Genomic DNA, 24,280 nt, shown 5'->3' with positions numbered 1-24,280 from the left:
GATCTGCGGACTCGCCGCCCAGCAGCTACTGTCTTTCTGGGTTCAGTCACTTCGTGTTGGTGGACAGATGAAGCCGAAGAAGCTCAGGGAGAGACGGAGAGTGGGCAGGCCCGACTCTCTTTCAGTGGCATTTGCTTCTTAAAGCAAGTGACATTTTAGCTCCCTAGGCCTGAAATGACACGTGGGGGTTGAAGTTCTAGTGAAGGAGAGGGAGTGGGCGGGTTACCTTTAGGAAGGGCTCAGTGCTCAGGGGACACCGTGGAGCTGCCTGCAGAGGAAGGGGAGAAGCCAGGCGTTTCTTTCTGTGTTTCCTCTGGTCTCCTGTGAAGGGGCGGGGACGGTTGTTACTGGGGTCAGCTGGCTTCCACCCAATGGTGTGCACGCAAGCTTTGTAGCAGCCCTGTAGGAAGGGGGCACGTGCAGCTCCATCGGGGGATTCCGTGTAAGTGGCCCTGAGAGCACTGGAAGCCACAGGCTGGTCAGGCTGGCAGAACGTGACTGGAGAATGGGGTCTGGCAGTGACCTGCCTCCTGCAGTGGCTTTGGGGGCTCTTCAGCTTAAAGGGGCTGGGAGGGGGCAGCTCAGTTAAAGAGAACCCCTTCTCCCTCACCTCCCACTTTTCCACGTCACTCGACGCTCCTGACTCCCAGACCCTGGAAGTGTGTTGAGACGGGGGTCTGCTGAGCCGACCTTGGCACTATCTCCTTGCCTTTGCTTAAACGCCTGGGCCGCATTGCGAATAAGTAGAGTCCATCGGTTTGTTTTCCTTGCTGCTCTTGACCCTCGCCCCTGTCTTTTTCATGGCACCTTGGTTGGAACCCTCTTTGGACCCTCTTTGCAACCCGGTATTTTTGTGCGCTTTCCCTTTGGGGAAAAAGTGGACAGATGGGTGCCCACGGAGACGCCCAAGGCTGGTCAGGTTTAAAGTGTTTTCTCTTACAGGGGTGAAGACATCTTAAGCCAGAGGAGCGATTCCCTAGTGGTGGAATTTCAGTCATCAGCCAGCAGATGCAGGAGGTATATTATCCTGGGCTCGGGGGCCTCTCAGCAGCCCGGCAGTCATCCTGCATGACCACCTGCCCGCTCCATCCTGCATAAGGCCACCGTGTGCATCTCACCCATCTCGTGTGTGATTGGTTGTTGGCTCGCCCTGGCTAGGGGGCAGGTGTGCCCGCGGAGGCCTCTCTGTGGACCTGGGCACTGCGGCGCTTCCCCGTGTCTGTGGGGAGGAGGGGCGCCCAGATGCATGCAATACAAGCTCATGTGTTTGATTGCCAATGCCAATATTGACCTACAAGGAGCTCATAATACAAATGAGAATTCTCCTATTTGTTAAAGCCCATCTGTGCCCATCCATGCAGCAGGAGCCATGTGTCCTCAGAGCAATCTCGATGTGAAATCCATGGAATGTTCCGGAAAGCTGGGGTTTCATGGGACACATGCCCACCAGCGGGTCGGGAGATTCCCTCTCCTTTGAACCGGAAGCCTGGTCCTGTGAATGGGAGTGTCATTTCCATCCCGTGCCTCTTTAGGCCAGTCACTGTCACCCCAGAAAGTCCCCAGTGGCCCTGATACTGTGAGCCTCTCAGTTGAGGGCAGGTTCCCGAGGCTGCAGCCTCCCTTACGGGAAGGACACTGGTTGGGCTCCTAGACCTAATAACTTTGGGTAATGTACTAAGGATGAATTAAAATGCTAATAGCTTCCATGTTCTGGGTATTTTAACATTCCCTAATTTTAAATTTAAATGAAATGCCTCAGGGGCTGGAGCAGCCTGGCCAGAAGCTTGTTGAGCCCCATCACGGAGACGGCGTGTTTAAAATATGTTCTGGCCGCCTGGGCCGAGCCGGCCTCAGCAGTCCTGATGGGAGGATTGTGTGATCCGTGTCCCCGACAGCTACATGGCACAGCTACTCTCTTTTGCTAAAGATAGCTGTTTGCCTTTAATAATTTGAATTTTCAGGACTTCCGCTGAACCCCCAGATCCTTTTATTTTAATCGCATTTTCATAGCAGTACACTGGGTTTTCTAGCACCTAGAATCTTTCCAAGCCTTTTTTTTTAATAAATTACCTTCCAGCTTGGACCTCATAACAAAGCCACAGACACCCCTGCTTGGTCACCAAGAGGCTGAAGGATAGAGAGTCGAGGGGTGTTTCCGTCATCTGGTCTCTGGTTAGGGCAGAGCTGGTTTCCAGGTTGGTGTCCTAGCTCCTGAGTGGAGCGGCCACCAGCCTGGTGGCCAGGTCATTGGCATTCCACGCTTCTGCTGGGACGTGAGGGCAGTGCCGATTTTGAGGGCTATGCTGGTTTTTTCCGGTTGGTGATATTCATTCTGAGGTCTGTACTGAGTCCAGGCTTCCCCCCCCCCAAAAAAATTATTTCTTCCCATCAGTAAACAGGTCCCTCCCTCCTCCCTAGTTGAATTAGTCCTGTTATTTCTCCTTCTTGGGGGAAGGAACCCTTTATTCCTCCCTTAGTTCCTCCAGCTGTCTGATGTCTGGCCACTTCATAATTAATTGTATTTTGGGAGATTAGATATTAATTTTTTTTTCCAAACGAAAGGACGAGTTCCTCCATGATGCGACACCATTCAATTTCCGCCCTCGCCTTTCGGCGCCTGCACCCCGTCCTCCCGGCACATTTTTCATAGTTAGGAGGAGCAATAATGTCAAATATATCAGAAGGAAGAATCGATTCCGTCGTCGTCTGACGACTTGACTGATGAACAGGGATCAGAAGAAGGTTCTGGACGGCGCACAGCGCCCCAGCACGGGGTCTCGGCAGCTCTTTAGGGAGCTGGTTAATCCAAGAACCACTGCAGAAGCCCAGCCGGGGTGGGGGGGACCCCAACCAGGAGCCCTCCCCCCCCCCAGCACTCAGGCTGCCCTAACAGGAAATACGCTGGTAATTTCTGTTTACACAGAGCTCTAATTGCCGTCTGCCCTAAGATCACTCTTAGTCCCCTCCTTTCGAGGTACTTGGATGGTTCCTCTTTCGCACATCAGGCAGAGGAGCCTGGCTCTGGTTGGAACTTGCCCTGAGAACATTCCCTCCTGAAGAATGTCATTATCAGGTTCCCGGATTCTCACGGCCTCATCAGCCTGGCTCTCATCCCATCATGTCCTCGCTGCCATCGCCCCGTGAAGGGAATGATACGTGGGGCTGCGCCCTTTGACTCGGTGGTGTGTTCTCTTGTCTCTGTCCCGATACAGCGTCTATGAGCCAGACAGGAACGCGTTACGGAGGAAAGAACGAGAAAGAAGAAATCAGGAGGCGCAGCAGGATGGGGGCACGTTTAATTCCAGTTACTCCCTCTTCAGCGAACCCTACAAGGTAGACGGTTTTCAGTTGTTGGGCTCCACCCCTGCGTGTGCTTCCCAGTCCCTGGGGTGGTGGTCCTGAGTAGAAGGGCTCATGGACCCGTCTGCACCTTCCCCTCCAAATCTTGGCGTCCAGTTTGATCTGGAGATCCGTTGGCGGAGATTTTTATTGATAATACAGACTTCATCTCTGCATTGATCTTTTAAAGTCAGTACCATTAAAAAAAAATGTTTCCTAGACTCTTAGGAAACAAGTACTATTCACAAAAGAGATTGGGTTCCGTATTCGACTTCTGTGGCTCATGGTACAGGTCAGGGTACCTGAGAAAGAAACTGTAAAATTGTTTCTTACTTTTACCAAAGGCCAGGTGTGTTCCATTCAGAGTGAATGACCTTCCCAGCTATGGAGAATGTCTTAGTCTGCACAGAGCCTTGATAGTTGAGGCTGGTAGATTTCCTGCACATTTAGCCCCATGTGCCTTGGAAGCTTTACCCTGACTTCTCTTGCCTGTCACTCTGGATTTCTGACAAGAATAATTATCTCCTTAGAAATTGGAAGCAGACCAATTCTGAGCCAAATCTTAACTTTCCATGGGACTACAAAAAAAAAAAAAAAAAAAAAGAAAGAAGAAAAGTCTATTCCTAGAAAGACCTAATCTAGACGGTTTTGTTAAGTTGCAATAGTAAAATTTCTGATTTCCAGGTAATGCAGTTTAGCTACACGATAGCGAAGCGGAGTTCCTTTTTATATATCCTAAGAGCATTTGTTACAGGTCTCCAGCTCTGGAGTGGTGCAGAGTGCTGAAAGACATCTTCAGAGACCCTAAGGATCTTGATGTCTTCTGTCACCTCTCATCCTAAACACGGCAGCCCTGGTTCTATGACCCATAAGGACAGCTGTCCACTGTTTCCTGTGTTTCTCTTATCTCTAACCACAGCGTGGATGTGTTTTTCTTTCTCCAGACTAACAAGGGGGATGAGCTCTCCAACCGGATCCAGAACACTTTAGGCAATTATGACGAAATGAAGGACTTTTTAACTGATAGATCCAATCAGAGTCACCTCGTTGGCGTCCCCAAACCGGGGGTTCCTCAGACTCCTGTGAACAAGATCGATGAACATTTTGTTGCAGATTCAAGAGCCCAGACCCAGCCCTCATCTGTCTGTAGCACAGCCTCTTCCACTCCAGCCGCTGGCCCTGTACAACAGAGTAAAAGGGGCGCCATGGGCTGGCAGAAGGCTGGGCACCCACCTTCCGACGGCCAACCGCGGGCAGGTAAGCAGGGGCACTGGACACTTGTTTGCCCAAATGGGCGAACCCAAAGAACAGTGATGAAAAAACATAACCGCTGTGTGTTGAGACTCCTCTGCTCATTTCTTCTTCTTCCCACTCAGCACAACAGGGCTCTCTCAGGACCTTGCTTGGAGATGGTGTTGGCAGGCAGCAGCCGCGGGCCAAACAAGTGTGCAACGTAGAGGTGGGACTGCAGACCCAGGAGAGGCCACCCGCCATGGCAGCCAAGCACGGCAGTGGTGGGCACTGTGTTCAGAACTTCCCTCCTGCCCTGGCTTCAAAGCCCAGCCTGGTCCAGCAGAAGCCGACCGCGTACGTGAGACCGATGGATGGCCAGGATCAGGCTCCCGATGAGTCTCCGAAGCTGAAGTCGTCTACAGAGGCTGGTGTGCACTGCGCGACCTATCGAGGAGGCGCAGCCAGCAAGCCAGAGTCGGCCAGAGCCAAAGCCAAGCTCTCCAAGTTCAGCATCCCCAAGCAAGGAGAGGTGAGTCCCTCTTCATTCCACCTACGTGCCGCTGAAAAGTTATTGGCTGTGCGATGGCTGAGAATTCAATTTCCAGGAGCTCTTTTTCAGTACCATGGCTGACATCCTGTGGGGATTCATGGCAGTCCCTAGCGGGAGAGGCAGACATTGTAAATAATGACTTCTTAAAGTCTCAAATTTATTATAATTGGTATTTTTTAAAGTGCCATTGAATACGGCATAAGTGTGTGTGTGTTTCTCTCTCTCTCTGTGTGTGTGTGTACTAGTCAGGCAAGGAATGCCTCTTTTACCATAGTCCAGGGATTTTTGGGAACAAGGTCACGTTGACTGAGCTATTATATGCTAGGAATAAAGGCACTTCAAAGGGTTAATTTTTAATATGTAAGAAGGTAAAATTTTATGTGAAAGAGTTAAGAAACTCTTTTAACATTTTTATCAGTTTCGATAAGTCCGAGGACAAACTTTACAAAGGAAAACTCATAATAATTTATAAATTTTTTTTTTTAGTTGTAGATGGACACAATGCCTTTACTTTATTTATTAATTTTTATGTGGTGCTGAGGATCGAATCCAGGGCCTCACATGTGCTGGGCGAGTGCTCTACCACGGAGCCACAACCCCAGCCCACACATAATAAGCTTTAAAGTATTTGTTTAAATGATTCAGAATTGAATATGCTGAATATTCAGACATATCCGATATCCCATCTTTAAGATTCGGGTTCATTCATGTTAATTAGAATTCTTACCTGAATTCTCCACATCGTCTAAAAATAATCTTGAGATTGTTACATGGGTGTGAACAGAGTGAGTTATTTTAGTTCATTTTTTTTTTTTTTTTTTGGTTTGTATTTTGATTTTATGTTGGCATTTATTCATTACATTCTAAAATGCATGGTGTGACGTATTACGTATTGAAATTCTAAACTAGCAAATGGCCTAGTGACAGAGGTGGCAGAAGGGGTAATGACCAAGTAGTTACTTGAACAGTAAATCTGGATGGAAAATGAAGTTGTTTTAGAGAAACACATCTCACACTACATTACAAATTGATGATAGTCGTCAAGAGCACATGGAGAAGAAATATGACTGTATTTTCGCTGTTCTTTTGCTACAATGTGGGAACCAAGCTAAAATAAAGTCTAAGTTCTCAAACATCATATTTAAGAACTGTTAAGGTTTTTTTTTTTCTTTCTGACATGCTCTTCTTTAAAGGCAGACTAACAGTGTGACCAAAATATTCTTTGTATCTTCATTAGATTTAATAACCAAATGAAGCAAGTGTTCTGACATTTCTTGTTGCATTTCTGAGCGGTCATCTCAGAAGTCCCTGCAGACCCCTTGGGCGAGAAGCTTGCCGCCCTCTGACAGCCCGAGTCTCTCTAGGAGATGTTTACACAGGTTTAATGAGGACATTCCGGGGCACGTATACCAGGAACTTCTTTTGATGACACATTCATGATAGGTTCTAGAAAAGTGCTCATTAGGAATTAATGGAAGCAAAGTGTAATTTCTGCAAACCTTTGTGTTTTCAAGTCTGTAGGAAGTGCACAGAGATGGCTACCTCATACAGCTGAACTCATCAGTCCTTTGGTTTTTGTCGTCATTGTCAAAGGACCTCTACCGGCAGACAAAGCACAGCTAGCTTTGAACAGTGGTGATGAACTTAAGCCACCAGGGATCCCTTTACTGTTTGATTGACTCCTTGTTAAAATGATTTTTTTTTTTTTTATCTACCAAAGCACTTCAAATTAGTAAGTGATAATTGGTTTATTCACGTTTTGGGAGCCCAGTGAGTTAAAAGGGGGAAAACAGTATTTTTTGGTAGCCAGCGTATCCTTCTCCAGGTACCTGCACAGTTTCCCAGGGCTTTTGAGTATGTCATTGATCACTTGGGCATTTTCAGGAGGCCCTTTGACAACCCCAGATTAGGAATGACACACTGTAGAGTTTTTGGTGATCACAGACTGAGATGGAGAGGCACGCAGAGGGAAATCAGAGCTTTCTACAGAAGGTATTATACAGACAGTATTTCATTTCCCCTACGTGTGATGACCTGGACCATCCAGCCTGCTGCCCTCCTCACATTGTGGACTGAACAATGTCAGAGGCCACTTGTGCATTGACAGAAAAGAGGTGTCATTTGTAGAACAAAGTTATAACTGGAGGGGTATTTTTCTGGAGTGGGAGATGTAGTCCTCGTTTTAGTAAAAAAGCTTGGTGTGTTAGGAAAATATTATGATTTGAATCTGGAAACACTTGTCTGTTTAATCACAATAAGAACTTTTTTCACAGTTCGCAGCAAAATAGTATCTGCAAATCAGTTCCGCTGCCCTTCCAGCTCCAGGGATTTTTTGGCATTTTTGACAGCGTTCCAAGACTGACAAGAACCCTTTTGCAGGTTTATCAGTCGATATTTTTAGGCCATTCCTATAAGATCCATAATGTTAGCAGAGAAGCAGAATAATTTTTATCTGCCAAATTTTTACTTGGGAAGGAATATGTGCTTTTAGTTTTTGGAACGTGTGAAACAATTGGATGTGGTAAACAATTGGGAAAATATTCATGCATCTATACCTAATGCTCAAACAATTTCCGAAGATGTTCACGCCTATTAGTGCACACACTGCCGTTATGAAAAGGTGCCCTCCATTTCTCTGGCTTTAGCTTCCAGTGAGGTGGCCGAGGTGTTTTCTAGGTAAATTGGCACAGAGAAAACACCCTGAAGGGAACTTGCTTCCCTTGACAGCTCTTTTTCAAGGTGTTAACTGTGCAATAGGACTTCATCCAGAAGGAAGAATTCAGAGGCTCCAAGGAAGGGTTAGGTAAAAGTCATGTAAAAACAAGGGGGAGGATTCAAAAATGGCTGCTTGGCACGGTGTGGGGACATTCCTCAGAGGAAGCTCAGATCCCTAAGTAGGTGCACTGTGATGTGAGAAATTAAAAAAAAAAAAAAAATTCAAAATGGGATCTCTGCCTTCAGGATATCTATCTTTATGAGTTGAATAAATTAGACTCCGACACTTAGCTTTTCATTTGCAATTTCTCTCACTTACAGTCCAAACTAAATTTAAAATTGGCCTTCCAGCCCTGGGAAAATTCCCTCACCTTCATCATCTCTGTAGTGGAAAAAAAAAATGTTATTTTTAGAAATGGAGAATTTCTGACTCTCTTTTGCCCGATTTTATATTTCATAAACTTTTCATTCTCGTCCTTGCAACATCTGCAGTCTATCTGCCGCCATGGCAAATTATTTGTTATAATTCTTTAGTCTTCAATAATAGGTAATTAGTGTAGAAAAATCCAGCGCAATTTGATGTGGAAGTTAAAGGCCTCAGGAGAATTCCTGAACTGATACACCTGCCTCTTGACTGGTTTGGCTCGGCTCAGTTTTGTGTTTAATGAAGAACATATTTCTGTCGTTAGAGCTCAGACTCTTATTCTGGAGGCCAGCCCTCATTAAGTGAGCCTCCCCCGGAGTGCAGCTTGGAAAGGTGTCTACTGTGAGGCAGGAGACAAGGGATTGACAAACGGCTGGAGCATGTATTCTAGAACATTCTAGGACCGGGAACGGGTAAAATTCATTTTAACTGAAGTCAATTAGTTTGGTCTCCACCCCTCCCCACCCCACCCCCTTCCCTGCCACACACACACTTGGCCTTAATATATCATTCCAGATCTAGACCTTGGAGACTCTTCAACTGGAGGGGCAGGAATACATTTTTTGGGGACCTGAAATCCACACATTGTCAGGTGTTCTCTTGAGGACAAAAAGAACAGAGAAATATCTTGCCCTTGCAGGTTTTACAAAACATGTAGCCCCCTGAGGCATTGGAGACTCTGAGGCTGGAGTGTGGTCGGCTTCAAGGTCTGTCTTGGGCTCATGATATGATAAGGAATTATTATCAAAATGATAATGTGGGGCTTGAAAAAGCACTTCCTATTAGCCTCAAACTTGGTAAAACTTAAAAATAAACATTTACATAACACATGATGGGGCAAGGAAAAAAAAACAGGGCAGGATCATGAAAAGCCTACTATGCTGAGCTTTTGATACAAAAATATGGGTGTCATGGGCTGGGCCGCCATTTTGTCTGACAGCTTCTGCCCTGGTATTCTGAAGCCTGCAAGGTTTGATTTCTGTTTGCCATTGATTTAATAAATATCACTGATCTGAATCTAATATTGCAGAGGGCAATGTTGGGAAGGGGACGTATTTGGAAAGCCAGGAGGCGAAGGAAGCCCTGCTTCCCCTAGCTTGGTTGACCAGGAAAGAAACCTCAATTTGAGCATCAATTAATAGACTGTGCTAGGAGTTTTGGTAGTGGTTGATAAGAACAGAGTAACCATTTTGGGCTGATTCAGAATTTTATTTATCAAAGTACCTAATTAAATACTTTAAGACCCATTGATTAATCAGAGCATATCCATGATAGGCCTTTTAAAGACTCACGGTTTACGCCGTGGGTGAGAGGAGAAAGCCAAGCACCTTGATTCCACAAAATAGCTTCCTAGAAAAGCAATTAACTGATTTTTTTTTTTTGAGTTCACAGAAGATAAATGATGTAGGCTTCCTATTTCCTGTCACTCTTGGTTACCTTTGTATGAAAATGGATTTCTTCCAGATTAAAGTCGGCACCAGCCTGTCGGGCAAAAAAAGGCATTTGCAAAGCAACGTGTGCATTAGGTATTCATGCCAGTCGGAATTTCTTAATTACATTTGAGACGGGGAATGTTTTCGAATCACAGGATGCCATCAGATTGCTCCTGGAGAGAGGCGTGGAGCCTGGAGCCTCAGTTTCCCTGTCATGTCCCCGTCTTTTCCCTTCACCCCCACCTGCACCCTTGCTCCCTCCTGGCTGATGGTGGGACAGTGTGGCTTGGGGATGGCACCTGCTCTGCGCTTGCTCCCGTCCCCACGAGGCACAGCCCCCTCCTCTCCCTGAGGACGTGGGGGCTTGTCCTGCAGATGCTCCGAGGGGCAGAGACTCCAACGTTGGTCTCCCGGGGCCGGATGAAAGCACTTGCTCTGCACCCGTTGGCGAGGTCATTCCCAAGGTCCCGAGGGAGGCAGACACGTGGAAATGTTTCCATGTGTTTTAGCCCTTTTTTGTTCATCCAGCAGGGCCCTGAAAGGTAAGGCACTTAATAACATAAAATGACTTTGGTTTCTATAGCCCTTGATTGCAAAAACCCGAAGAAAGCGTATTAAAATGTGTCCTGTTGTGTGAAGGTGCTGGTGTCCTTTTCCGTCCCCTTGCTCCCGGGCTCCTGCAGATTTATATCATACAGCCAAGTTTTCCAGCCTTAAGGTGGGAAACCACTCCCGATGGTGGGGGCACGGAGCAGGGGACCCGCAGGGAGATTATTAGCAAGCCTGCTTTATTTCCCCTGTGGAGCTTCTCAGCTCTTGCAAAGCTTCCTTCCCGGAAAGCATCTGGACACCCTGCAGGGCTGCTTTCTCTTAAATGGCCACCTTAGGTGGGTTCACTCCCAATCCGGGGCTCCTCAGGAGCATCTGAGAAAGCTGTCGCTCAACAGTTCAGCGAGAAAGCCTCTCATTTTGTATTTCACCCTTTCTGGAAATCATGTGCAGTCTCTGAGATACACAGGGAAGAGCGGGCACATGGGAGAGTGGTCACAGCCCTGGACCAGCAAGAAGAGGGTTCAAATCCTGGGTCAGCCACCTGCTAGCAGGTCACTGGCAGTAAATAGTCTTAACTCCTCCGGGCTTCCTTATGTGAGGAGTGGAGGAAACGGAGATACCTGTTTGGCAGAGTTATTGAGCCGGGAGAATAAAAATGTAAAAACGGATGTATTATCGGGAGTGGTTGTGTGTATGTGTGTGCTAGGAGCTGACAAGGCTAAGAATGTCCTGGATTGATATAACAAAGCCCAAGGGACACGATTCTCCCTTCCTTAACACTGAGCCCCCTCCTGAGATGTTGATTCCCCTGTCTGGGATCACACTTGCTCTCTCTCTCTCTCTCTGTGAATTTGTTTTTTCTGAGCTGTTATTATCTACAGGGGAATATAATCACGTGATCTTCACTATCAACTACTTAAAATACAAAATCAATAAGATTTGGGTTGAGGGAAAATGTTCAGATGTTCAGGTGGCAAGCATTCAGAGTGACTCATCGAAACACATCTATTTGAAGCCGCTACGTATTAAATAGCGTGTTTAATTGGGCTGAGCGGCGGAATCACTTATCTCCACATGATTAAGCAGCATTAGCAGTGCCTTTATGGTGGATGGAAATAGAGCCTCTCGGGTGCTCTTTGTAGATCCCCTTCCGTAGCTGCACATGTGACGGAGGCCTGCTGACCACCCCTGGCCACTTTGCAGGTGTTCTGTGGGACCAGTTTGCCTGCAGAAGCAGCACCGTCTAGGCCCAAAGAGTGAGGGGTGCTGACATGGAACCCAAGGGCCTCAGCTGGACCCCCACTCCATTTCCTAGACAGATGACCTTGTGACACAGATGACCTGACTGTGACATGGAAGCATGACAGAATCTATCGATAGCATCCCATGACAGTGTGCGACACACAGTGAGCACTCCGTAAAAACCCATGATGATAATGTCGTCCTTGTCATCACCGGAGCAGATATATCTCCAGGCCTCAGGTTCCTTGTGTGGCAGGAGACGTGTGGAAATGGGCAGCACCCGTTTGGGCTTCACATGGACCTTCTAAAGCGCCCAAGCCCGGACAGTCGGCAGCTCGGAATCTGGACACGGCAGTAGAGGACGGTCACCACAGTGTCACTTCTGTGGGCACCATTCTGCTATTGTGTTGTTTTCACCCTGGTTTGCGGAAGCAGCTCCACCTGTGCCTGGCGTGTGGTTTGTAGATACTCAACGGATGAGTTAACTCTTTTAGGAATAGGAGTGCGTCTCTCCCCTCCGCTCACTGACCTCCTCGTGTTGGGGCCTCGCTAATTCCTGCCAGACCTTGCATGGGAAGGAAGGGGCTGAACTCTTGCAGCGTATAATTTATAGCTGCTGTTGCAGAGAAATGGGGACCATATTTACTGAGGTATATAAGACAGCACATGTTAAGTCCATCACAGAGCTACCCACCGGCCTCAGAAACAAACGCCCAACAGGCAGTCACTCTGGGGGGGACGTGATTGCTGTGCCGTGCCCCGCTTCCTGTCCTTTGTGGGGTTTTCACCAACAGGAGTCCCTGCTTGAGGGCCTGGGTCCAGGTCCCCACAGCTGGACCTGTTCTCTGGCCACAGGGTGGGAGCTGGAGGGAAGGAATGTGAGGGGGCTGGAGGGGGGCAAGGGAGGCTCCACGTTCTCAAATTTCCTGCCCCATGAGTTAAGTTTTAATGGATTTAAAACTGCCAGGAATGCCGAGTTCCCAGAGGCACCCCGTGTCCTTTGGCCCCTTTCCCCCACACCCCCGAGGGTCATTCTGTGCCGTGTGGGTGCTGTTCACCCCGTCTCCTGCTCAGTTCTTCACGGGGATGCCTTGTTTCCTCATGTGGGCAACAGAATCCACACGCTTACCCCTGACTGCTTGGCTGTCGTCTGGCAGGCATAGTGTTTAGAGCGATGGCCAGTTACGCCGTGTCTGTATCCATGTGTCCCTCGATGTGCTTCTCATGCACAGTAAGTGGTCACTCCTTATCTGTGGGACAGAAGAATAAACAGAAAAGTGTGCTGTTCTGCTCTTTGTATCAGTCCTGACAGTAAATAGAGCCCGGCCTTTTCTCTGCCCGCTGCTGTTCTTGGGTGGCATCAGCGACTGGAGGTCTCCTGCAGCCGCCCCTGGGGTGTGGGGCTCCCCCCCTGTGGCTGGTTCTGTTCGCTCACAAGCCCACGGCAACCGGGGACCCCGCACCTCCTGGGGATGCCTTGCTTGCCGTCTTTGATGGCTCTGACCCCTCCTGAGGTGGACTTGCAGATCAGCCTCTTTATGACTCATGTTTCTTCGTTCATTGGTGCCTCTGAGATGGCATGAGTGCTGGCTATTTCCCTGTGGTCCATCTTTCCTTATAAACTCCTATGGTCTTCACTGTGTCCCTCTGGACAGAGCTCACATAGGGTCAGGCCACCCTTTTCCAGATGGACACTGAAGTGTGTTTGAGCATGAGTTTGAAGACTAGCCTTCCCATCACTGTAGTGTGCTGTTTTTAAGTCCTTTGGACATAGACTGAGGAGTGGGATAGCTGGGTCAAAGGGTGGTTCCATTCTGAGTTTTCTGAGGACTCTCCATACTGCTTTTCAGATTGGCTGCACCAGTTTGCAGTCCCACCAGCAATGTATGAGTGTGCCTTTTCCCCACATCCTCGCCAACACGTATTGTTGCTTGTATTGTTGCCATTCTGACTGGGGTGAGATGACATCTTAGAGTAGTTTTGATTTGCATTTCTCTAATTGCTAGAGATGTTGAACATTTTTTCATATATTTGTTGATCAGTTGTGTGTCATCTTCTGAGAAGTGTCTGTTCAGCTCCTTAGCCCATTGGTTGATGGGGTTGTTTGTTTGTTTTGGTGTTAAGTTTTTTGAGCTCTTGATATATCCTGGAGATAATTCCAAATAACATGTAGGTATTCTGCCCTCAAGGAATGAGAGTATAAATTCACTCCTTTAAGATGGGTGAAAGAAGAGTCACATCAGATTGGAAACCTGACAGATCCCACCTCAGCCAGGTGGTCCCAGTCAACATGAACCGTCCTAAGTCATATGGATGATATGTGATGTAATGACAACGGCACTTCACCTTTGAGGTCTTTGAACCCAAAGCCCGTAACATTAGGCATGAGGAAAATATCAGAAAATTGAGGGGCTATCCTGTAAAACACAAAAACCCTTGCTCTTAAAAATAGTCGAAGTCAGGGGCTGGGGTTGTGGCTCAGCGGTAGAGTGCTCGCCTGGCATGTGTGAGGCCCTGGGTTCGAACCTCAGCACAACATAAAGAATAAGCAAATAAAATAAAGGTTAAAAAAAAAAAAAAGTTGAAGTCATCAAAAGCAAGAGAAGCCTAAAGTTGCATGACAACAATTCACACTATAGATGGGACCCTGAAACAGAAAATGAATACTGTGCCATATCTAAGGAAATCTGAATGAACTATGAACTTTTTATTAAAAAAGAAAAGAATAGCCTTCCCAGTCTCAGCACAGCCTGTCTGCATCATTCATTCATAGTTCTGATTTTTAGCTCTTCCGTAACTTGTGGTAAGTATCCTGGAGACAGGAGGAAGCCGACCAGGGTGGAGGGACTGCAGGGTAGGGAACAGGTGGCCGTGTTGAGAAGGGCAGCTGGGGTGGTCTTCACTGAGATGTCAGATGTGAGCAAGGAGTGGAGTCCAGTGGGTGGCCTCAGCCAAGTAGAACGGAAGCCGCCTCCTCACCCTGCCCTGGGACAGCCAGGAAGCAGTAAGCTGGAGAGGAGCTCACAAAGAAGTGGGAGAGGGGACCTTGACCTTTCAGGCCTGGAAGGAAGCAGTAAGGACTTTGGCTGTCCCAAGAGTAACAACAGAGAACCATTGACTGGCGTAGGACAGAGGACTGTAGTGATCTGACCTGGGTGTTACAAGGATCCTTCTCACTGTTGGCTCATGAATAATCTTACAGGACAGGGTAGAAGCAGGAAATCAACTGGCAGGTTATCGCCCCTGTGTGGGGGAGAAATGATAACAGGCTAGGACCACGGGGTAGAAGTGACCTTGAGAAGGTTGGCTCCTGATTGTCTTTTGAAAAAGAGCCAATAAGATTGACTGACATGTTGGAGGACAAGACAGAGAGGAATCTAGGACGGGCTTTTTTGACCTGAGCAATCCAAAGAAGAAGATGCTTTCAACCAAGATGAGAAAGGTTGTGCATGCATCAGGTAATGGGGGGAGAGACCAAGCATTTGATTAGACATCTAAGTGCAGGTGATAACTAGAAACAAGGCCTGGACCTTCAGGTGTGGAGCAGATGGAGAAGGCGCTCTCTGGGATGCAGGTGCAGACTCAGGAGGTGTCAGCAGGCACCTGGTACCCAGCACCCCGATGACAGGATGAGGTCACCGGGGAGGAAGAGGGGTTAGAGAAGAGGCAGACCCCTGGCATTCTGCTTCAGCAAGGATCTGTGGGAACAGGAGGAACCAGCAGAAGAGACAGAGGATGAATCAGGTAGCAAGAAAGGGCAGTGTTTGGAAGCCAGGAGAAAAAAAAAGATGGCATCGAGAAGGGAAGGGAACCGTCACCAGTGTCAGCTGAGCTGATATCAGAATTAGAGCCTGGAAGTCATCAGGTGAAGAGATGATCAGGAAGGGAAATCAGAGATGTTAATTGTAGGCTACTCTTGCCAGGTTTGTTGGTAGAGCAACAAAGATAGTGAAAGATATATGTTTTCATTGTAAAATTGGCAATCATTAAGAACCTGAAGATGAATAAAATCACCAGCAATTCTGCCACACTGTCTGGAAGTAATCTCACTTAGCATCTTGGTATAGATCCTTTGACTTTTTTTTTTTTTTTTTTTTTTTAATGATTGTGCCTTCTTCATTGCATTGGGATGAAGACGTTGTATGCAGTTATTATCTCATTTATTTTCCTTGTTGTAGCCACTTGACCATGCCTTGAACAGTGGTTGGCAACATTCGGTGTATGGCATTTAATGGTTGCACTTAATCCAGCGGGACACCTTTAATGGTTCTGTCTTCTAATTTCCTTACCATAGTCCATGTTGTAACTTGTTTACGTAATTCTTATGTTGGACATTGAAGCTCTTTTCAGTTTTTATGCAATCATGAATTATTCTGCAATGAGTAGACTTATAAGTGGATCTTGTATCTATGCATGATTTGTTCCTAGGAAGAATTCTAATTTGTAATTCCCCAGTGAGCAAACAGTTATCATGCGTGATGTCTTGTGAATTTTGCATTCACGTCCTTTTCCTGTTTTCCTGTTGATGTGTTTATTTTGTCTTGCTGAGTTAATAGAATTCTTTAAATATAAAGTACATTGACCTTTCCTGAGTCATGATTTCAGCCATTTTCCCATTTTGTTGATCAACCTTAGAAATTAAAATCTTGCCTTTCTCCCTCTTCCTTTTTAAGTCTCTTCATTCATTATTATGGTTAGAAAAGCTGTTCGCCTAGACAGAGAGCTAAATCTGACCTATCAAACCATAAAGGAAGTAGATGAAAAGTCCTCTCCCTGGAATTTATTTTGCTGAAAGGTAAGGCTTCACCAATTCATTTTTTTTTTCAAATAGTAGAATCCCAACATAATTGATTTATTGGCTTGTCCTTTCCTTATCATTTCAGTAAGGAAAAAGGTAAATATTCCATCTTTATGGAACCACAGTGCAGCTGTTGGTAGGAATCCCGTAAGACTGGAAGTCTTAGCTCACAGTGCTCTGTCCTTTTGAAACCCTGGAAGTCCTCCTGCTCCCTTGGCTGGCCCACCCGCCAGCGAGACCCTTGTCCCCCTGATCCTCTGGCGCCAGCAGGGTTACGTGACCACTCACCATTATTCGCTTTTCTTTGTCTCCGTCTGATCTCATAAATGGAAGTCCCTCACACCCCTTCCCAGTCATCTTGGTGTCGTCATCTTCTGGAATAGGGTCCTACAGAGCTGTCCTGGATCACTCTACCCGTAAGTTCTGGACATTGAGCTTCTGCACCTGAAAATAGGTAGACAAACCTACTTTCACGGGTTTGAATGAGTTTGGTGGATCAATAGCTGAAATAAAAAATAAAGACCGGACTGAAGTTCACGCCTGGCATCTCATCTGATGAGGCTCTGTCTCCGCCGATTCCCCAGATCTCTCGCCGTGACCCTCGCGGGACGTTTCCTTTCATGGGTTTTGGTCTGTGCTTAGACCCGGGGTTATTTTCCTTTCCTGGTTTACCCTCCATATTCTTCCTCTCATAAAAAGAATAATCACCACCATTAGAAATGGATGGGTCGTTCACAGGGTGGCCCTATTTGCTTTCTTGTTCTTGAGATTTTTCTGTTTAATTACTCGTTTCTAATTAATAGGGCTCATGCTCATTTAAATCATCTGAATAATGAAGAAAAATGGAATTCAGACACCAGCTCGGATCCCACCACCCCCAAACGTGAGATGAACCTGTCCTTCCAGGGAGCGATCTCTTTTCCCCTCTCTCTTCACATGTCTCGTCCCATCAGTTCTCCCTTGTCCTGTTACGTCATGTGGGTGATGTCCTTGCCTGATTTCTTGGATGTCTCAAGGGTCTTTTCTTCGAATCTCGGCAGCTTCACCAACTTGTCTCAGTATGAAGCCGTCCGTGACACACAAAGCTCCATCTGCGTGTCAGTTTGTTCTTCTAGTTCAGGAAACTTTCAAAAAATCGTAAGTGTTTGCACACATATCATTTGCACATATTGGTTTTTATTTGTCCGCAAGGGACTTTTCTATATGTTGAATCGTTTTTTTTTTTTTTTTGTCTTTTTCGCATCTCTTAACCCTTTCTAACTGCTTTGATCTTTTTTTTCCTGTTGCCTTCAGTGCTCTTTCCCTAACCCTTTCCTGTTATCCGTGATTCATTTTCAGTGTCTATTTTATTTCTTATGCCGATTCTTTAAAATTATTTTGTCTTTAGTTTTTACATTGGTTTTTTTGGACCAGTTTTCTAATTTTTCAAATTAGTTCTACCATGGGATCATACAACTTCACCTAAGAAATTATACGCTCAATGAGTACATGAATCATTCTTTCCCAAGAATTTATAAGATTTTAATTGAAAGCTCTACTTCATTAATTATAGGATGAATTTATTTTCATGATCTAAGGTTTTGCGTTTCATGAAAAAAGCTAGAAATTGAACTTTGTTCCACTTATATTGTTAAATTTTGCTTCTCCTTTTTAAGGGTCTTTTCTGGTACCCCAAATTCCTAGAAAAAGAAGCAACTCTATTACATATTAATTAGAGCATGAAGCTGCTTCATGTGGTGGATTCCAAGTAACAGCCACATAAAACTAAGATGTGTGTGTTTTTCTGCATTGGAGTCTGAGGCTTTGGTGGCTGGGGCTGTTGTGGACGGGGTCCCTTTATTCTCTTATTCCACCACCTGTAGGAGGGACCCCTCCTTCCTCCCTTCTGTGCCCCCCGCTTCCTTCCTTCCTCTCATTTGTATGGATGCATAATAATTGCACAATAATTGCACGGATCCCTCTGGCCAGATCTAGGCACCTGGCTGTGGCTGGTGGAAATGAAGTCTCTGTGCTGTGTCACCCTGAGTCCAGATTCAACTTCTGCTACCATGGAAAACAGGGCTCGCTCTCTGAGGACCTGGTGAGCCTTCAAGGGCAGGAGTCACCCCCTCATCCTCACTCCCCCAGTGCCCCAGTACCACACACAATAGCTGTATGCTGTTCATTCGTTGAATTTTTTTTTTTTTTTATAAAAATGCTCCAGTTTGTGTACTATTTCGAATTTCTGAAAGAATGGGGTCTGTACATTCATGAGGTGTTTTAGAACATTTCAGAAATTTTTGACAAGTAGAAAAAGGCTTCCTATTGTATTTTGCTAGCTGGGTAATTGTCCCCGAAACCAATGATAGCTACAAAGTGTACGGATTTGATTGAAGCAAGTATAAATATGGCCAGTAATATCAGTTCTTCTTCTTCAATATGAAAATGTCTTTGGATAATAAGTGGATTCCTATCTAAATTCATGAGTTCTCTCGTGACATCTGGGTTAAGCCTGAAATGGATTAATCTTCTTCTGATAAAGTTTCATAAGCTGTGATTTCTCTGGTGACCACATTTAATTAGATATTAAATAAACTGCTTATCTTTATACCAACAGGTTTTATGGCTGCATTTTTTTCCCCCTGAGCTGTATTCACAGAGTAAGTAGCTAGCAGAAGTAAAAATAAATAAATAAAATCGATTACTTGGTAAACTGCCATGCTCATCAATTAAAAATTAAAACATGCTCACTTCTTAAATGAAAAATGAATCTGTAAGTTTAAGTTTAAAATGCAGAGATAGGGAAGACGGTCCAAAGGTATGCCTTCCTGTGAAAACAAATTGATTTTACTTTTCCAAGTACTGTTCCCCACCCCTCCTGGAGATGGGCTGTTCTGCTTCCTGTAAATGGAAGAGTTGCCTTTTCTCTGCCAAGGTTGAGACCGTTTTTTGTGGTAGGGTTCTGAAGATTTCCGTTAAAAACCTGAGTTTCCTTTTCTTTCTCCAATTCTTTTAATATTCCTCATCTAGTAAGATTCTCCACCTCTGCATAATGGCATCCAACTTGCCTTTTCTCCTCTCTGCTCGGGATAGGGAGGGCCTGAGTGTCCAACAGCAGAGACAACCTGCTGCTATGTGGATTGCTCTAGAAACGCCCAGTGTCCTGTACTGATGGCAGCAGGAGAGTTCCTGAATTGCTTGCGAGGGCCGAGATCCAGAATGGGTGGAAGACCAGCAGTTGTGGCTGCCTGAAGGTGTGCACGGGTGAACAGTTTAATTTTTCTCAGTTCCACTCCCTCCGTTTCCCCAGAGCAAGGCGAAGTTTTGGAGGAGACTCTTTCCAGACATTGCTTTAGTGTCATCAGATTTGAAGTCAGAGGATGTTGGCCTTTCTGTGGGAATCCCTTCCCCTGGCTTGGGTAAACTTCCAGGGGTGACTGGGTGGGGACGCACAGCAGGGAGCAAAGCCCGGGCTCAGCTGTGTGCGGCTGGGCCTGGGCTCCTCTGAGCTCCCACCGGGCCCTGCTGTAGGGAGCCATGGATTGGTGTCTTTAGGGGCCCTGGTGCTGCACGGCGTCCATGCCGCAGTCTCCTTGTTTCAAGTCCTTCCTTTCTGTTTTCTTTATTTAAATTCAGGTTGGGCAGCTGGGCATGTAATCCTGGTGGCTGGGAAGGCTGAGGCAGGAGGATGGTGAGTTCAAAGCCAGCCTTAGCAACTTAAGGAGGCCCTAAGCATCCCTGTCTCTAAATAAAATATAAAAAAGGGCCGGGGATGTGGCTCTGTGGTGAATTGCCCCTGGGTTCAGTCCCTGTGACCAAAATAAATAAATAAATGAGTAAAAATATAAATAAATAAATGCAGGTTGGTTACAACAACAAGTACCAGGATCTCCCCGGAGCTCCTTGTCCTGGGATCATCTTGAACCCTTCCCCTTGTCCCCACCTTTTCATACTTTGTGGATTGCTCTTCTCAATGTCTCTATTGTTGCTCCAATTATTATTTTTTATTTCAGTGAGCCATATCTTATTTTCTTTGTTCTAGTTAGTTGTACATGACAATAGAATGCATTTTGACTTATCATACATAAATGGAGGAGACCTCCTCTTTGGTCTGGTTGTATGTGATGTAGAATCCCACAGGTCGTGTGATCGTATGTGCACATAGGGTCACGATGCCTGATCCATTCAACTATCCTTCCTACCCGATGCCCCCCCCTCCCTTCACTCCCCTCCCTCTAATCTAAAGTACCTCTATTCTTTACTACCCCCTTCCCTGCCTCCATTATTGTAAATTAGCATCCATTCAGTTCTTTCTGTTGGCTTATTTCGCTTAGCATGATAGTCTCCAGCTCCATCCATTTACCAGCAAATGCCATCATTTCATTCTTTTTTATGGCTGAGTAATATTCCATTGTGCCTTTACTCATTCATCTGTTGAAGGGCACCTAGGTTGGCTTCCTATCGTGGCTGTTATGAACTGAGCTGTTGTAAACATTGATGTGGCTTTGTCGCTGCGCTATGCTGATTTTAAGTCCTTTGGGTATAAACTGAGCCTCTCAATTTACACAGGTAACTCCCATCTCAGCTCTTCTGAGTTTTGAATGTCCATCCAGTTGCCCTTTAAGAGAAGCATTATCTGATTAATCATCCTATAGATCCAATTTCATCTCTTTCCTTATCCATATTAAAAAAAAGGAAAGAAAGAGAGAGAGAGAGAGAGAGAGAGAGAGAGAGAGAGAGGGAGGAAGGAAGGAAGGAAGGAAGGAAGGAAGGAAGGAAGGAAGGAAGGAAGGAAGGAAGGACCTGCCAAGTGCCCTACTTCCTGCAGGACATAGAACAGTATTTAACAGACAAATGTAAGTTACCTGAAAATAATGTAATTTCGTCATTAAATTGAAAATTTTAATTGTGGCTGAAAAAACACCATAGCATAAAATATACCATCTTAACCATTTTAAAGTGAAGAGCTCAATAGTGTTAAGTAGACCTATTATTCTCATGGTTATGCAAGACAATTTCATGATTCTTGAGGGCTCCTTCCCTCAACCCCCAGAGGCGTGTCAATCTCACTGTATTTAATACAGTAAGCATGTACAGGAAAGACTTTTAGGACTTCACATTGGCTCTTGAAAGCATTGTATGCAATTAAGTGGAGCCTCCTGGAGTCTCCCTTGAGCTCAGTCTGAGGGCTCTTCCCTCTTTCTTTCCCTGGATGTCTGCTCTGTGCAGGAGAACCGTGCCTCCCTCTTGTTTCGCCCCCGCAGTGCTTGTCGGGTGGCACTCTGGGGTGATGAGGCCGTTGTGACATTGCTTTTCTCAGTCACCCTTGCGAGAATGCAAGCTAATCCCATGATGTCCCAGTAATACATCATCGAATACATCAAGAGAAAACGGCTTGCGTGGTCAACACGCTCCCATCATAGCTATTAAAATTCAACAGAGAACATGCGAGACCAGCAAAATGCTTTTTCTAATATCGACTAATGATCTTATCTTTCCAGTGAATTGTGTGATATCTATCTATCTATCTATTTATTGCTTTCTCAAATGCCTTAGAAGCCAGTAAAATAAAAAGGAGTATCATATTTTGAACTCATCTTCAACCTTTCTTTCCCAAAGGATTGAAAAGTATCATTTTCATTAAAATGCACAGATCGACTTCTCTGGCTCCTTTTCAGACCGGAGCCCACCTATCTTCCCCCTCCCTTCTTCCCTCTATCTTAATTAGACTAGCTGCAAGCAAGACTCGCTGCAAGGCTGTGGGCAACTCTCTTAATCGCTCTGGCCTGCAGGTGTGTTTAGAGTCTTTTCCTGTTCCAGAATATTTTAATTAATTGCTTTCCACTATGTTCCATTGACCAATATTAAAAAACAGAATATAAAACACTGTCAGGCTCTGCACTGTATTCTGTTCTGGATGATGTAAAAGAAAACCCAGACTCATACCATCAAAGAACATTGCACCTCCATAGAGGCGATGCATTTTGCGTATTGAGATGTTGGTGTTCTGGATTCTGGGCTCTTTTGCCCTGTGTTGTCCAGAAGGACTTTGCTCCCAGGGCTCCCTGCATGGTCTCTGTGATGGAAGTGTGTGTTTCTGGTCCTGGCCTTCCCTCTGAGCTGAGGGAACCATCTTTCTAGCTGCTTTTTGAATGTTCCCAGATGCTTGTTTTTGTAGATGCCTCAGACTTAAAACCACCAGGGCTGACCCTTTGACTGTCCGCAGAGCAGGCTTCTCCTCCAGAATCCCCTGTCTTGGTTAAAGAAGGCCGTGCACCTGGTCTCTGTGCTCAGGGCTTTGCGGTCATTCCCCTGTGCTCACTCGGCCTCTATCTTTCATTAATTCCTTTAAATTTTATCCTAGGAAGTCCCAGGAGTGGGATCCCTCCCTCCGGTTTCATCCCCGCTTGCCTCTGATCTCTTCCCAATTCAGTTCAGCCTCCATATCGCTAGGAGACGCAGACTGCTAGAAACACTTCTCTGTGGAGTCGGGAAGGGGAAAGTCAGTGGGATTGTGTTGCATTTGTGCCCCACCCGCTCCCTTTGTCTCCGCCTTTCCTAGATCAGCTTTCAGGGTCCCGTGTGTGTTCTGCCAGACCCTGGTTTTGAGTGATGTCATTAGCTCTGTGGAAAAGATGTTCAGGTGATTCCAGTTTCTTTAGCACTGTATTTCTCAGCCCTCTTGAAACCGATGTAGATCATGAGCCTCTGGAGGGAGACGGTAGGGTGCCGCATTTCCCGAATGGACTTGGGCACAAAAAGTTTCTTTGCAAAGCAATCCACGGAAATGGTATGCAGGGAAACATGCTAGGAAATACTCACCTAGGAGATAAACGTCCAGAACCTCGGTTCCAGCAGGCAGGATGCTTCAGAATCCAACACCAACTCTTCCCTCTAGCTATGACCTCAGGCCGCTGCACCAGATTCACTCGGAACACAACTGTCATCCCCCTAACACTCCACGCACTCTCATGACTCCGTGCTTCACCGTGGATTTCTGCAGCTCACCCCAACTCCATCAAAGAACCCTCACCAAGCCCTCTGTGTCATCTCCTTTGCAAAACCTCTTCTACTCTCCAGGGAATGACTTAACCTCTGGTGCTCCTTCACATCCCTCCTCCCCCTACCTGCTCCCTGGCTTAGCTGTATCTGCCCATCCAGCAACCTGCCTGCCTGTCTGGCTCTCATCCTCCTATCCATTCTTCCTTCCATTCATTCATCCCTCATCCATGCACCCGTCCATCCTTCTATGCATCCACCCATCTTCCTTCCTTCCTTCCTTCCTTACGTCCATCCATCCATCCATCCTTCATACTGTATTTTCATCGCATTCACACAGCTGCCTTTTTATTATTAGTCTGTGAGCTCCTGGGGGGAGGGGGAGGCACATTCTCTTATTCATCTTGGCACTGACTCTTCACATGCAGGTGGTTCATAAATTAAATTAAATGTAAAACCTTTAAAGAAATCACATAATAGTACTCTTCGCAAAGGTTTTGTAGTGTTTTATAAGCAAGCATTATCCCGGGCTGGAGATGGAGAAAATGATACACTTGATATGTTATATATCAGGTCAGAGTTCTGCCTGGACATTAAGTTCTCAAACACCAGAGTACCTTTTTTTTAATGTCTGAGTATTGCAGGATTGAGTTCATAGGGAGCCCTCCTTCCTTTAGGGTAGCAGAGGATCCGTGGAAAAATATCTACACTCTAATAATGAATAAGAATTTGAAATCTTACAATTCCATTGGAAGACAGACCTAGTTTCCTCAAATGCTTCCTACAAAAGGAGCCGGTGTTCACAGTCAGGCACAAACAGAAGTCCAAGTAACACTGCTTATTCCAGTTGAAGTTGAGAATAAGTTAATCAGATGAGCCCTGCACTATCCTGGGTCCCCAGTTATATCTCAGACTGGCATTCACGGGAGGGTCTTGGATAGATCTCAGCCAACATTGGTTCAATGCACCGGCCTCGTGTGTGGACATCTGTTTCTGGAATCGTAGGTGAGAGCAAA

The 24,280-nt window shown here is 46.0% G+C and overlaps 1 protein-coding gene across 1 annotated transcript in view; it reads left to right on the top strand.

Annotated features, from left to right (window-relative positions):
* Aff3 (ALF transcription elongation factor 3) overlaps positions 1-24,280 on the top strand; it is a 494,450-nt gene that overhangs the window by 80,676 nt on the left and 389,494 nt on the right. The window contains exons 2-4 of the mRNA XM_076832801.2: positions 3,213-3,333; positions 4,284-4,596; positions 4,716-5,101. Coding sequence (XP_076688916.2) covers positions 3,213-3,333; positions 4,284-4,596; positions 4,716-5,101 — 820 coding nt within the window. The remainder of the gene's footprint in view (positions 1-3,212; positions 3,334-4,283; positions 4,597-4,715; positions 5,102-24,280) is intronic.

The sequence above is a fragment of the Callospermophilus lateralis genome, chromosome 14 (genome assembly GCF_048772815.1).
Source record: "Callospermophilus lateralis isolate mCalLat2 chromosome 14, mCalLat2.hap1, whole genome shotgun sequence".
In the NCBI taxonomy this organism is placed as follows: domain Eukaryota; kingdom Metazoa; phylum Chordata; class Mammalia; order Rodentia; family Sciuridae; genus Callospermophilus; species Callospermophilus lateralis.
The sequence above is the reverse complement of the archived record's forward strand: the minus strand, read 5'-3'. Positions and strand labels throughout refer to the sequence as shown.